A 13,604-nucleotide genomic window follows, 5' to 3' on the forward strand; every position below is an offset into this window, starting at 1 on the left:
AGACGAGAAGGCCGGAGGGCAGGGAAACCAGACAACCCAAAGCTGAGCGCTTGGTTTTACTGTAATAGCAGATCACAGAAAGAATCAAACTGATTCTCAGGCTATCCAGTGTTTTGATATTGAAGACATGACCCTTTCCTGTTCATTGGAGGCCCCCGGCAGATCCAGCTTTATTAACCCCGAGGTCTCCAGTTGTTACCATCATGGGCCACGTGGATCACGGGAAAACGACCTTACTTGACAAGCTTCGACAGACTCAAGTGGCAGCTGGGGAGGCCGGAGGCATCACGCAGCACCTGGGCGCCTTTCTCGGTAAGAAAGCAGTTTATCTGGCCGCATGTGCGCTGTGCCCACTCAGGACGGTTACAGACCACTGTCCAAGGGAAAGCGAAGCTTAAATTAGCAGTGAGTGGATGAGACGTTGCGTGCGTGGTGCGAACAGTGGTCTCAGACATTCCGTGAGACGGCAGTTGTCTTCTGTTCCAGCCGTTCTTAGTTTACGCGCTCCATCTGTTTATTGGTTAGTTCTTAAAATGAGTCGGAATGACCGTATGGCGGTGAGTTTAGGTTATAGCAGGGTGGAAAAGAAAGAGTACTTGCTACCACTTGTCCATCCTGGCCCTGCACTCGGCACTGGTTCACTCTGCCCTTTAGAGCTTCACCACCAGCTCCCACCAGGAGGTGGGCGCTGAGAGTCCCGCCTACAGGGCGCAGAGCCTCCCAGGCTACGGCAGTTGCCCAAGACACACAGCTTGTAAGTGGCAGAATGAGGACTCAAACCCACGGTTGTGGGACTCTAAATCCTGACCTACCAACCGTCCCCTCCCCTGCTTGTTGGTGGCTCCGGGCAGGGCAGCCTCACAGCAGCAGTCTGTCAGTGTGAAGGCTGCTGCATGGCTGTCGGTCCTTCTTTGTCCAGAACCGGGTCAGTCAGCATGTGGGTGAAGGTGGATACCTTATGTTTTAGAAAGGTGAAGACTTTTAGTTCAAAACTATCCGGGGAAAAGAAAAAAAACCTTTGCGATCTCCCGTGAGGCCCTGCTGTGGCCTGGTTAGAAGAAAGAGCAGGAATACAGTTATGTAGAGAACTATTGATTGCTCTCGATAGTGTCACACGCTTGTGTAAAGAAGGCACGTATAAGCCTTGTTGTTGGGGGGGCTTCTGTTCACACAGTCTCTCTGCCTTCTGGGGACAAGATCACCTTCCTCGACACGCCGGGGCACGCTGCCTTCTCAGCAATGAGAGCCCGAGGCGCACACGTCACCGACATCGTCATACTGGTTGTCGCCGCGGACGACGGGGTCATGAAGCAGACCGTGGAATCCATCAGGCATGCTCGGGACGCTCGAGGTACCCGAGTGTGCGCACGAGGAGGCGCGGGTGCCGAGTGTGTGTCTGCATGCTTGGTTTGCTTTCGTGGTGTGTGTGTGTAGCGGCTGTGCTGCTTGCTCCCAGGCAGCACATTTCACCCTCCCGATCGACACGCGCAGGCAGTCCTGGTCAGACCTGCTCAGCGGGGCACAGTCCAGGTGGGTCAGTCCCTTTCCCACAGGTCATAAGCAACCCCACAGCTCTCTCTGTCACGTAGTCGAGGCGGTGGTATAACAACTGGAAAAAAGGACACCTTATCTTGGAAATGTCAACCAGATGTAAGAAGAGGAACCACAGAACCCTGAACCGAGGTCTGCCCGAGGTGGGAGGGAGCAGGCTGCGCCCCTGTGAAGATGGCATCGCTGGAAATGCTACCGGGCCGTGTTGGCTACTGAGCTCGCTGTACAAATAAAGAACTACTGTGTATCTGAAAAGAAAATGTACAGTAATGAAACCTAGTTCTCGCCAGGATCTGATGTCGGTAAAAGTGAGTGGGTAGCTTGTAGGAAGAAGGAGTGAATGATGGCGTGAGAGTCGGTCACACCCTGCCGGTGGTCCTCTGGGGGACATCACCAGAATGGCCACGCACCCGGCTCTCACGTTGAAGGATAAGCCCAGATAGTGTCCTTTCCATCTTCGGTGACCGTTCCCCATGCGGAATCTGCTTACCGTTGCCTGGTTAGCCTCTGGATTCTCTCTTTACCTCTAGGGACCAGAGTAGGGTCTGGTCACTGATAGTGAGTGAGTCTTAGAGTTTTTGTCAGGTAAGTACGGCCACTGAGGAAAGAGAAAGTGAGGACACGCTGGTCTCTCCGTGAGTACCAGGCACTGACGGGTCATCTTCAATCGGTCTCTCTCAGTACCCATCGTCCTTGCCATCAACAAATGTGACAAAGCTGAGGCTGATCCGGAAAGAGTGAGAAAGGAGCTGCTGGCTTACGAAGTGGTGTGTGAGGACTATGGTGGCGACGTTCAGTCGGTGGACATCTCTGCGCTCACGGTGAGTGCGGGCACCTCACAGACAGACGTGCCCGGCAGGTAGCACAGACTGCATTATGTTCAAAGAACATACTTCAGCTCGGTCGTGATTTTGTACATTACCTGAGTAACAGGCACGGCGGCTGTCCTTGTCCTTGACAGATTTGCGGTTAGGCTCAGAAAGGTCAGCGACCAGTGTATGGTTGCGCAGCTGGGCGTCAGCTCTAAGTCCAGTGAGTTTCGTTTTATGAGACACATTCTACATTTATGTGTAGAATGAACGGTGAGTGGTTTGGGAATAGGGCAATGTAGGCTAAAGACGGTAGGCTAGCCATTCCTCTGTGTTTGCACAGGTGGTAAAGCACATAGGGGTCACAACACACAGACTTGCAGCCTTAAGGACAGCTCACAGTACTGGTCTGTGTGTCTAAAGGCTCAGGGTCATAGTCTCGGGGACCTGTGGTCAATGGTGTAGTATAATACATAAAACTCATGGCCCACATCGTAGCTTGGCGCGTAGTGTCTGAGGCCATAGAAGCTTGAGTGGCCATCTAAGGTACAACTACTGGTCTCTGTGTCTCGAGTCAAAGAGGAAGAAGAAGACAAAGTCGCTGGCAGGACTTCGAGTTGACATAAAGCACAATTTCACTGACTGCGAGCAGGACTAGGTGATGCCTGGCTACCGCTGTGGGCTGTTTTTTTGTTTGTCTGTTTTTACCGCTGTGGACTGGTTTGATGAGGGCCACAGTAGCCAGATCCCAGCAGAACAGGAGAAGACTGTGAAACAGCTCACATTCTTCAAATGCGCCGAGTCACTGGGCTGCTCGAGACTGGAGGACTCCTCCAGACTATTGCCTTTGAGACCCTCATTAAACTTGGAGGTGAGCCAAAGCCATGACGTCATCTCAGAAGGAAATCACCCACAGTGCTGCTCCTTTAAACAGTCATCTATGTAAAACCAAACCCTCAACATTACAGAGACGAGAAGGCCGGAGGGCAGGGAAACCAGACAATTGGAAATGGAGCAATGTGAACAGCAGTGATGAGAACGTTGACTTACTGCGAAGCATGTCACCAGGGACACTGGACAAACGACATCAATGCCAAACTCACCGCCGTCCAGTGCGTCCTGACTCAGTGACCCCGGAGGGCGGGGAGGGCCGCCCTGGTGGGTTTCTGAGACTAACTCTTGAGGAGAATAGAAAGCCTGCTTTTCTCCTGAGGGGCACCTGGTGGTTTCAAACTGTGAACTTTGAGGCTTGCTGCCAGAGCTCACAGACAAATTATATAGGAATCTAATTTGTTGTATGAACTTTTACTGAAAACACAATAAAATGTTTCGTAAAAAGAAATTATCGGCTGAGGGAGTTGGGCGGGTGTGTCAGGAAAGGAAGGGAAGAGGCCTATGTTACGTAAAGAAACCCTGCACTCGGCTTTCCGGAGGAGCATTTTGCAAGTGGGAATAAGTAGCGAGGTCAAGTGTTCAGTTGGCTCTTACAGCTCTTTGCTTCGTGGTCTGTAACAACTGAGCGAGCTCTTGGTGATCTGGATGGAGTAAGAACGGGACATCTCCTGACCGCGCGCAGTCCCGTCACCACCAGCTGGTCGCCTGAGCGCCCTTGTCGCTTTGGAGAACGTAGTACACATGGACCCTGAAAAGCAAGCCCTCGGATTCGGCCTCTTCGCCGTGCAGTTGGGGCAGGTGGACGAGGTGGGTGAGTGGATTTTTCCAGGCTTCGCAGCCGGTGGTGTAGAGACAGTGCTTTCGCTCCTCGCTCACCGGTGAACGGTAGGTCATCCTCGATCATCAGCTGCACAGGGTTCTCAGTGGATCAAAGGAGGTCAGATGCGAAAGCGTTCTCAGCTGTCTAGACCTTCAAATGTAACATAACATGAAGAAAGTTCACGAGCGGAAGAAAACAAAATCGGAGAATCAGATTTAGGAGAAAGAATAAATGAAGCATGTGTTTGTGAAAGACAATTAGCAGCACCACCAACAGTCATCCCTGAAAATAGCACATGGTCCTTGCAAGATCTGTACCTGGGCCAAGTTTTCCTGCTGATAGATTTTTTAGTTTTCTTTTTTGAAGTGGGAAATTCGTTATTTTAAACACCTTCCAGAGGTGTTCTGATCCTGGTGCTTCCGCTTAGAGCTGACGTTGCTCCCTGTGTTGTTGTTCAAGGGCAGTAATCTCACGGCCTTGGCAGAAGCCACCATTGCACTTGCAGAAATGTTAGAGCTGAAAGCAGATCCCTGTGGTCCAGTGGAAGGGACAGTAGTGGAGTCTTTCACAGACAAAGGAAGAGGGTAAGGCCTTTATGACACGTGGTTCTTTTTTTTTTAGTTTATATGACGTTTTCTTTCTTTTCTTCCCCTCGAGTAGTATTTTGACATAACGTACTCATTCCGAAACATCTCTTCCCTCCTCTTACAGTTCTTTTGTTCAGTCCATTGAGTGGTGCTATAGTCAACTCTCCTCTTCCCCCTTAGTCCCTGCCACCCCCTTACAACTTTAATTTTGCTCAACGGTTTTTGTGACTGACTTGTAATAATGGAGTGTATTTGCTGCATGCCATGGTTAGTCCAAGCGCAGTACTTCAAAGTGTTCGCTTGGGAAAGCACTTCATTGTTCTAGCACACAGAGCACAGAATGGTGGATGTCCCAGTGGCTCACATCGAATGTATTGTATCCATCTAGTAGCCATTCCCTGTGGTTGGGTTTCTCCATCACTGACTTGGCTGCATCCACAACACGTCATAGACTAACAGATCTGTTGCCTTTTAGATGGTCTGGGTTCTTCATGACCTTACCCAGTAATATCACACAGTGAGTCTTGGAAATGGTACTTCTTGAATTTCCCTTCTTATTAGCAGCATAGTTCTTGTAGTGTAAGAACTTGGATATTGAAAAGGAATGAAGGATTCTGTCAGGATACTCTTCCTCCTGGCCCCTCCTTAGCAACTATAATCTCAGAAGCGATGTGTGTGTGTAGCATAAGAAACTGTTTAGACGGAGAAGTCTGTATCCGTGTATATTTTAAAACTTTATAAAGATACCTTTGCTTTCCAGAAGAAATTCAATTACGTTCTGATTAGGACCTTAATAATAAGTATATACTTTCATTTCCATTTTAGTCCAGTTACTACAGCTATAATTCAAAGAGGAACTTTGAGAAAAGGCTCGATTCTGGTTGCTGGAAAGTGCTGGGCAAAAGTGCGCTCGATGTTTGATGAAAATGGCAAAGTCCTCAGTGAGGCCTGTCCCAGCATGCCCGTGGGAATCATAGGCTGGAGGGACCTTCCATCGGCCGGAGAGGAAATCCTTGAAGTAGAGTCTGAGGTACATCAAACTTGATTCTGTATATTAGACATGCTGTGATGCTTTTGTAGGCACCCCGGTGGCGTAGTGGTTGCGCGTTGAGCTTCGATCTGCCAGGTCTGCAGCTCGAAACCAGCCTTCTGTAAACAGGTGGGATCTCGGGAACTCACAAGGGCAGTTCTAGGCCTATCGGGTTTCTATGAGTCGACATCAACTTGATGGCAGTGGGTTTGTCTTACTGTTTATGTGCTTCTAAATATCACTCTAAAATGTTTCACTGATAAATAAATCTTACAGCAAGGAGATAAACAAGGAAAAAATAAATAAATAAACATATCACTTTAAATGAAAAAAAATAAAAATAAAATAAAATGTTTCACTGAATCAGTATATTAATGTGAAACAATTAAACTGTAGGGATTAAGGGAGGCTGCTAGTGGTACTTTAGAATTTGGTTATTAACTTAAATTTTAATGTAAGATTTTAAAATGAAATAATTTCAATTATGCAGAAGCTCGCAAAATACAATTTCATGTTTCCTGACACATAAGGTTGGTAGTTTCCTATGTGGGTCAGGCTCCGTTCATAGGGCAAGAGACAGTTGGTTGGCTTCTGTTCCGTTAGTAATGCAGACTTTTTCCCTGCGAAAGACAAGGGCACGTGAAGTTGTCGACTGGAGAAAGTATGAGCAGGAACAGGAGAAAAATAAAGATGATCTGAAAATAATAGAGGAAAAGCGAAAGGAACATCAAGAAGCACATCGAAAAGACCGTGATCAGTACGGCAGCTTGCACTGGAAGGAGCGGTCCTATTTAAAGTACCAAGCAAAAAAAGAACACAAAGTCTTCAGGCCAAAAGAGAAAGTAGAAAGAGATTCAAATGTACTTCCTATAATCATTAAAGGTATTTTTAAAAAGGATTTCATTTTACAACTCATTTCTTAGATTATGTATTTTTCACAAGTAGTTTGGGTCTTTTAGCCAACAATACTCGTTTTTCGGGGTGATTTTCTTAGTAGACACACTGCTTGATGACCATGGGGTTCGTTGTTCTTTATTAGGTAGGTCTCTGTACTGGTGAGCCTAAGGAGAAGTGAACTGAGTGCTCGGGTTAGCTTCTTGATGGCTCCCAGTGTGCTCTTGGCATCGTTGGTGCTTCCTCTGACATCAGGCTTGACCTTTGCTCTCCTCAGGTGATGTTGATGGTTCTGTTGAAGCCATTCTGGACCTTGTGGATACCTATGATGCATCACACGAGTGTAAACTAGACCTAGTACATTTTGGAGTGGGTGATATCACTGAAAACGACGTTAACCTGGCCGGAACTTTTGGTGGTAAGGATTCTCATTCCAACTTGTTTAAGTGTGCTTCCTAAGCTTTTTTTTTTTTTTTTTTTCCGCTGCTCATTCACCTGGCATTGACTCCCGTCAGCATCACTGCCTGCAGTCCCAGCCAGCCCCCGAGCCGAGTGGGATGTGCACTCTTGTGTCCGTGTGGCGGTGGTAGTCAAACCTGGGGACTGTTTCAAGCCCCAGTAGTGTTTCTCAGATTTTCTTTGTAGGCACTGCTATTGTCTCTCTCCTCCGCCTCCTAGTTTCCCACCCCAACCCAAGATTGGTCCTCTAGCAGATTTTAGGGTATTCCTAACACATCTAACCACTTATTTAGAAACTTTCTCCATCTTTTACTTCTGCCTGGTTTTATTGATAATTCTGCAAATCACATTTTTCTTAGATCAAAAGATCCTTTTAGCTTTAGATCAAACCTAGCAGGCAAGAGGGCCTGTCGTTATTCGTCAAACTAGTGATACAGGAAAGGACCAGGTCTAGTGCCAGCTAAAGTCCAAGCATTCTTGAATGATTCATCAATTATTTAGGAAGGGGTACTTTATGACTTGAGTAAGATGTCACCTCTATTTTGGAAAATGCTTAATGATTCAGAGTACTTATTAGGCAGTAGCTTTGTTCTCTGAAAGATATTGTAAACAGCATATTGGACAGGGTCTTAGTCATAGCACTATAATGGTTGATTTTCAAGATTGTGTTCTCCTTTTAATCTGTTTGGAATAATTTTAAAATTTGTTTTGTTTAAGGCAAGAGTACTTTGTCTTTTCCCTAAGTTATTTGCGTAGCATACTCCTTTTTATATTAGGGCACTTGAAATAATATTTCCTACGTGAATGGATATACAATGATAAATTTTCCTTGCAAAACCACTATTTAAAAAGTTTATAAAATTCTGTTTGCATTACTTTTAAAGTTAGTTTTGATGAAAAAATTCAACTAGCTTGGAAAGTGCTGGAAAGACAAACCTTTCTAATGTAGTTATTTGTGCAACTTCCTGATTTGATTTCTGCTCATCAGGTGTAATATATGGCTTCAATGTGAATGCCAGCAATGCTATCCAGCAGTCAGCTGCAAAGAAACAAGTAAAGATTAAACTTCACAAAATAATTTACCGGCTTGTTGAAGATTTACAGGAAGAACTGAGTATCAGACTGCCCTGCATTGTGGAAGAGCACCCAGTAGGTGAGTGTTCACTCAACACCACCCTGAAATAATGATGTCTAAGAGACTGTCCATAGCACTTAAAGAAACGTTTACAGAAACTCTTATCAAGTGTCTTCCTATATCATATCCTATGAGTAAGAAAAAAATTACTTCCTGGGTGAATTATTCAGGGTAACTGAGTGATATAAATACCTGCTCTGGGCAAGGATACAAAGGCAAAGCCCCAGGCACTTGCCCTTGAAAGTTCTTCCTATCCAGACAGACCCGAACAAATCGTGGTAAAAACAGCTACATTTTGACCAAAGGCTGGATACGTTAACAGTGTCATAGAAGGAGCCGTGAGATTCTGTGCTGAGGCATTGCAGAGAAATGAACTGTGAGGCGGGGTGGTAAATAGTAAATATTTAAAAATATTCTTTGGTCAGATTAAAGGCTAAACATTTCAATTTGATTGAATTACATTATCTGTTTTTCTCATCTCTGGAGTTTTTTTGTTTGAGTTTTTCATTTATTTAGTTTTACTGGAGGTTTTTTAAAGCTTTGTGTTTTAAGTTTTAAGCTTCCCCCCCAAAACACCCAAAATGCAAGGACAGTACAAAGAACCCCTATAGCTTTTACCCAATTCATCTTTTGTTTATATTTGCCCCACTTGCCTTTTCCCTGTATAGATGTAACATACAACATACGTATCTACTTTCCTGGATCATCTCAGTAAGTTTGAGATACTGTACTCCTTGCCTCTAATTCCTTGTATTTTCAAAAACAGGCATTCTTTTACAGGACCACAGAACAGTGATTAAACTCTAAAAGTTTAGCATGCACACACTACCGTCTAACTCACGGTCCACGTTCAAACTCTGCTGTCTGAATAACGGCCTCTGAAGATGGGTATTTGACCCCTGGTTCGAGATCCTGACGTTCATCCCGCCCTTTGGCTCCAGAAAAAAGGATTTCTCGAGAATTTGAAATGCTGCTTTGCCCTTTCCCCCTTTTGATCAAAATTCTTTTGCAGGATCTTTGGTCAAAATGTTCCGTTGTGATAGTTCACCACCACTCGTTCTTCTGGTCTCATGGCAAGGGAGGCAGTTGTTGACGGAGGGAATGGGCCCCCCATTCCATGGTCCTCCCATGGCTAACTCCCCTGCTCCAGATGAACAGGGATCACCTCTTGTACCTTGAAACGGCCTCTTGGCTGCTTTGAAGACCCCAGGAACTCGAAGCACTAACATGAAACAGTAAACCTCCAACCAAGGAACCAAATTGCAGGTGTTTGGTTGTACGCAACCTCAGCATCGACCTTTTTGGGGTCATTGTTATACACCTTTAATCTTTGTACTTTGGAATGCCAGAAGTGATGTTTTTCCCTGCTTCCTTAGTTTTCTGTTCTTCTTCCTAAAGGTGAGGCTTCTATCCTAGCCACCTTCTCAGTGACAGAAGGGAAGAAAAAGGTTCCTGTGGCTGGCTGCAGAGTTCATAAAGGACAGTTGGAAAAGAGAAAGAAATTTAAATTAATCCGTAATGGACATGTCATTTGGAAGGGTAAGCAAAATCAGAATGCTTATTTTGACATCTATTGATTACAATTGTTTCCTTCTGCGCCACACTGATACATTAGTCATTACTTCCCATGGTCCTCTGCTGATCTTGTGAGTACCCAGGCTCCCCATCTCAAGCCTACTCTTCCTAAGCATGGTCCCTCTGGACTCAGCAACCTGAGCCACCTAGGTCTGTTATCACAGTCACTCAAATTTATTCATTCTATCACTTCCTGAAATCTCTCACTCCCCTTAGCTGGTCACAAGGGATCCTTCCTGTCCTCTGGCTGATGCACTTAAGATGATCCATTATCCAATCTGATTCTGTAAACCTTGAAAAATTGCCTACAAACTGCCTTTCCAGCAAGGTCTTTCACGTTTGGTATTTTCCTTAAACTTTTGCCTACATCCTGTCCTTTATCTTAGTTTCTCCAAGCTTCAAGTCCTGAGTGCATGCCTATCCTCTATAATAATGTCTCACCTACCTTTAGGAGATAAAATTATCTTTTATTACCAAGTTTTTACAGTAAACATTTTCTTTGACATAATCCCATCTTTTAAATATGAGGATCAAGACTTAATAGAACCATTTATGAGCTATAATCTTTCAGTATTTGACATCATTGTCCTTCAAAAAAATTTAGGACTCATATATTTTATAAAATTTGCCAAGGATTTCAGTATTCTTTCAATTTCAGGATACATAGTAGATACTCAGTATTTGGAAAAGATATGAACTATTAAAGTTTTTTTTCTTCCTTAAGGTTCCTTAACCTCACTGAAACACCATAAAGATGACGTTTCAGTTATCAAAACTGGTATGGATTGTGGTCTCAGTTTGGATGAAGAAAACATAGAATTTAAAGTGGGAGATGAGATGGTTTGTTATGAAGAAAAAGAAATTCTAGCCAAAACTTCTTGGGATCCAGGATTTTAAATTAAAAAAAAAAGAAAAAGATTTAATGTCTTTTATTTATAGAAGTCAAAGTATTCACATTGTTCTACCAAGTAGTAATATACACCAGAAAATACTGCGCTACAGAGACAACCTGACTTGGGAAGTCCTCAGGCAGAAATCATGGAGTGGAGCAGCAATGTAATGAAGTGCAATTGTAAATCACTGTTATCAACTTAACAGACCAGTATTACCCATTTCAGTATGTACGGGTTGCAACTCAATATTAAAACGAAAATCCTCACAACTGTAACAAGAGTTAAGAACACAATAAAACAACCAAAACTCTCAATGCCAAGTGTCCCTGGAAGCGGAGTACGGATATGCAGATTTGGCAATGTTGATTTGTATGTTTTTATGATCTTGCCCAAAAGTTGTAAAGAATTTCAACTTGCTTAGAGCCATTATCAGTGTTTATGGAAGCAGCAGTCAAAAAGATCAAACGACATGTTGAATTGGGCAAATCCATTGCACAAGACTTTAAAATGAAGACCAAGGAAGTTGCTCTGAGGACCAAGGTGAGCCTGACCAAGCCAGTCTTCTACACTGGCCTCACATGCACAAGCAATTGGAGAATTGATGCATTTGGATTATAGCACAGCAAAGGTTATGTATTAAATCTTAACTAGTAATAATTAAGTACACCCCCCCCCCAATTGATTTAAAACGCCATGGACTGTCAGAACAAAATAATCTTGGAAGTAGCCAGAATACTCAGAAGGAAGACCAAGTGAGACTAAAGGCTCCATGTACTTCAGACCTTATGGGAGGAGAGATCAGTCCCTGGAGTTAAGAACCCTAGTGCAATGAACTGAAAATGCCTCCAACAGAGGGTGCAGGACCAGGCAAGGCTTCCTTCTGCGGTGTGCAGCCTCTCGGTGCACAAAGTGTAACCTTTATAAAGACTCCCTGGGCAAAGCCACCACTCCCGCCCCATTGCTGCAGATTGAATTGACTCGCAACCCTATAAGATGGCCCCATCTTTGCCCTGGAAGAGTGGTTAGTGGGCTCAAACCACTAACATTTGGGCAAAAACAGTATACCAAATACTGCTTGCGATTCTGTTAGCACAAAGTACTCTATATTCCCTGTACTGCTTAGGGCCAACTCAAACCACGCAGGAACTAATTCACTACTTAGGAAATAGAACTAGTTGCTTTAGGCAAGATCATACACTTAACAAATACAAACCAACTCATTCAGACAACATGTATTAACACCATGACTCTCCTGCTAGAATGCTGCTAATTTCTTAATATAAAAGATATAAAGGACACTGGCATTTTAAGGGCACACAGGGAGGCTTTATCAAAGGATATAAAAATATCCTTGAATAGGACTGAAAAAATTATGTAAATAAAACACAACTACTAAATGATCATGGCTTTTATTAACCAGTACAGTTACTTGTCTTCTGGTTTGTTGAAGCAGTAGGTCAGACAGCACTTGCCGCAGTAATGTCTGTCAAAGTGGCTGGCCATGAAAACCCCAGCACCACACTCATCTGAGGGGCACTCGCGCCGAAGGCGGCTAATTTTGCCATTTTCATCCACCTGAAACAGACAAACTTGCCATTAACACACACACACACTAAGAAAACCACTAACAAGCAGTAATAGACGAAAGTGCTTGAAATCTGAATTTTAAAAGTTCAGAGGACCAAGGATGTTTGCAGCAGTAGAGCTAAGACCAGAACACAGATCTGATTTCCAACCTTGATTGAAACATGCAGTTAAGGCGACAAACTTATTACATTGAACAAGACTCAAAACCACAAGTGGCATTCATGCTAAGCAAATAAGAACTTATTTCTCAAAAATCCTGTTTCCAGAACAATCTCATGTAAGCAGCCTGAAGTATATTACTAGTGATTACATTTCCAAATAAGCAAAAGGCTTGCTGATATTCTAACACCTTGATGCAGCTCACCTTATAGTATTTTAAGACGGCCAGCTTAACCTTCTTTCTCTTATGCTTGTTCTTCTTGGGAGTGGTGTAAGACTTCTTCTTCCTTTTCTTAGCACCACCGCGGAGTCTTAGCACAAGATGAAGAGTGGACTCCTGTTCACGGAAGAGGGTGAAACAGATTTTTAAAGAAGCTCGTGCTGCCATTCATTTCCTATCTGGACAAAACAGAACACACAATGCCACTCGAAGTGTGGTGCAAACCCAAGCTACAATAACCAGAGGGAGGGGAAAACTTGGTTATTTTAATGGCAGGGAGATTAAAACACACATTAAAGACTTTCAATCATTATCAATATACTTATTACAGGATTGTAGCTCAAATTTGTGTGTAGGGGGTCACGTGGGACTCTTACGAAATGAACTGTCATTGTACTGTCACATTTAGGAGACGTAGATGAACAGTTCAGAATCTGCTTTTTAAAAGTAAACAAACACCTTAGGAAAATGAGCTAATTCCAGGAACCCAAGCGGAAAGCGAATTTTGAGGATGAGGGCAACAAATGTGTGCTTTACACAATTGATGTATGTATGGATTGTGATGAGTTGTATGAGCCCCAATGAAACGATTAAATAATAAGATGGAAGAGGCCCCAATAAAAGTTTTTTTAAAAAAAGATGAATTCAAATATTTAAAAAAAAGTAAACACCTTAGAGATATATATCGGGGATTTCCACCAATGAAACACAACCTGACGCTGTGATAACTACTTTCACTTGTGTCAAAATTACCACACCGATTCTCATTTAAAAACGACTGCTTCCCCAAGCCTACCTTCTGAATGTTGTAGTCGGACAGGGTGCGTCCATCTTCCAGCTGCTTGCCAGCAAAGATCAGCCGTTGCTGATCGGGAGGAATTCCTAGTGAGAGGAAAAACGAACTATTACAAAACAAACCTGACACCAACGGACTGTTATTAATCGCTACTGCGGCCATCACTGTGCTGCACTACAAGGTAAGGCAGGGCCT

General features: G+C 43.9%; 2 protein-coding genes across 5 annotated transcripts in view; one reads left to right on the top strand and one right to left on the bottom strand.

The window, feature by feature from the left end:
• Nucleotides 1-10,961, top strand: part of MTIF2 (mitochondrial translational initiation factor 2) — a 22,918-nt gene extending 11,957 nt beyond the window's left edge. For all 4 annotated transcript variants that reach the window (XM_045294121.1, XM_045294120.1, XM_045294119.1 and 1 more), the window contains exons 6-15: nt 152-312; nt 1,175-1,351; nt 2,233-2,372; nt 4,534-4,658; nt 5,487-5,691; nt 6,321-6,573; nt 6,863-7,003; nt 8,033-8,197; nt 9,578-9,718; nt 10,479-10,961. In XM_045294121.1, coding sequence (XP_045150056.1) covers nt 152-312; nt 1,175-1,351; nt 2,233-2,372; nt 4,534-4,658; nt 5,487-5,691; nt 6,321-6,573; nt 6,863-7,003; nt 8,033-8,197; nt 9,578-9,718; nt 10,479-10,651 — 1,681 coding nt within the window. In that variant the 3' untranslated portion in view covers nt 10,652-10,961. The remainder of the gene's footprint in view (nt 1-151; nt 313-1,174; nt 1,352-2,232; nt 2,373-4,533; nt 4,659-5,486; nt 5,692-6,320; nt 6,574-6,862; nt 7,004-8,032; nt 8,198-9,577; nt 9,719-10,478) is intronic.
• Nucleotides 10,962-12,040: 1,079 nt separating this feature from the next.
• The window catches only part of RPS27A (ribosomal protein S27a), a 4,104-nt gene continuing 2,540 nt past the window's right edge, over nt 12,041-13,604 (bottom strand). The window contains exons 2-4 of the mRNA XM_045294094.1: nt 13,410-13,583; nt 12,599-12,730; nt 12,041-12,222 (exon numbers count right to left, since the gene is read on the bottom strand). Of these exons, the coding sequence (XP_045150029.1) occupies nt 12,073-12,222; nt 12,599-12,730; nt 13,410-13,583 (456 nt within the window). The 3' untranslated portion in view covers nt 12,041-12,072. The remainder of the gene's footprint in view (nt 12,223-12,598; nt 12,731-13,409; nt 13,584-13,604) is intronic.

This window comes from Echinops telfairi, unplaced genomic scaffold, assembly GCF_000313985.2.
Source record: "Echinops telfairi isolate 266 unplaced genomic scaffold, ASM31398v2 ScPeMD7_2573;HRSCAF=3158, whole genome shotgun sequence".
NCBI classification, from domain to species: domain Eukaryota; kingdom Metazoa; phylum Chordata; class Mammalia; order Afrosoricida; family Tenrecidae; genus Echinops; species Echinops telfairi.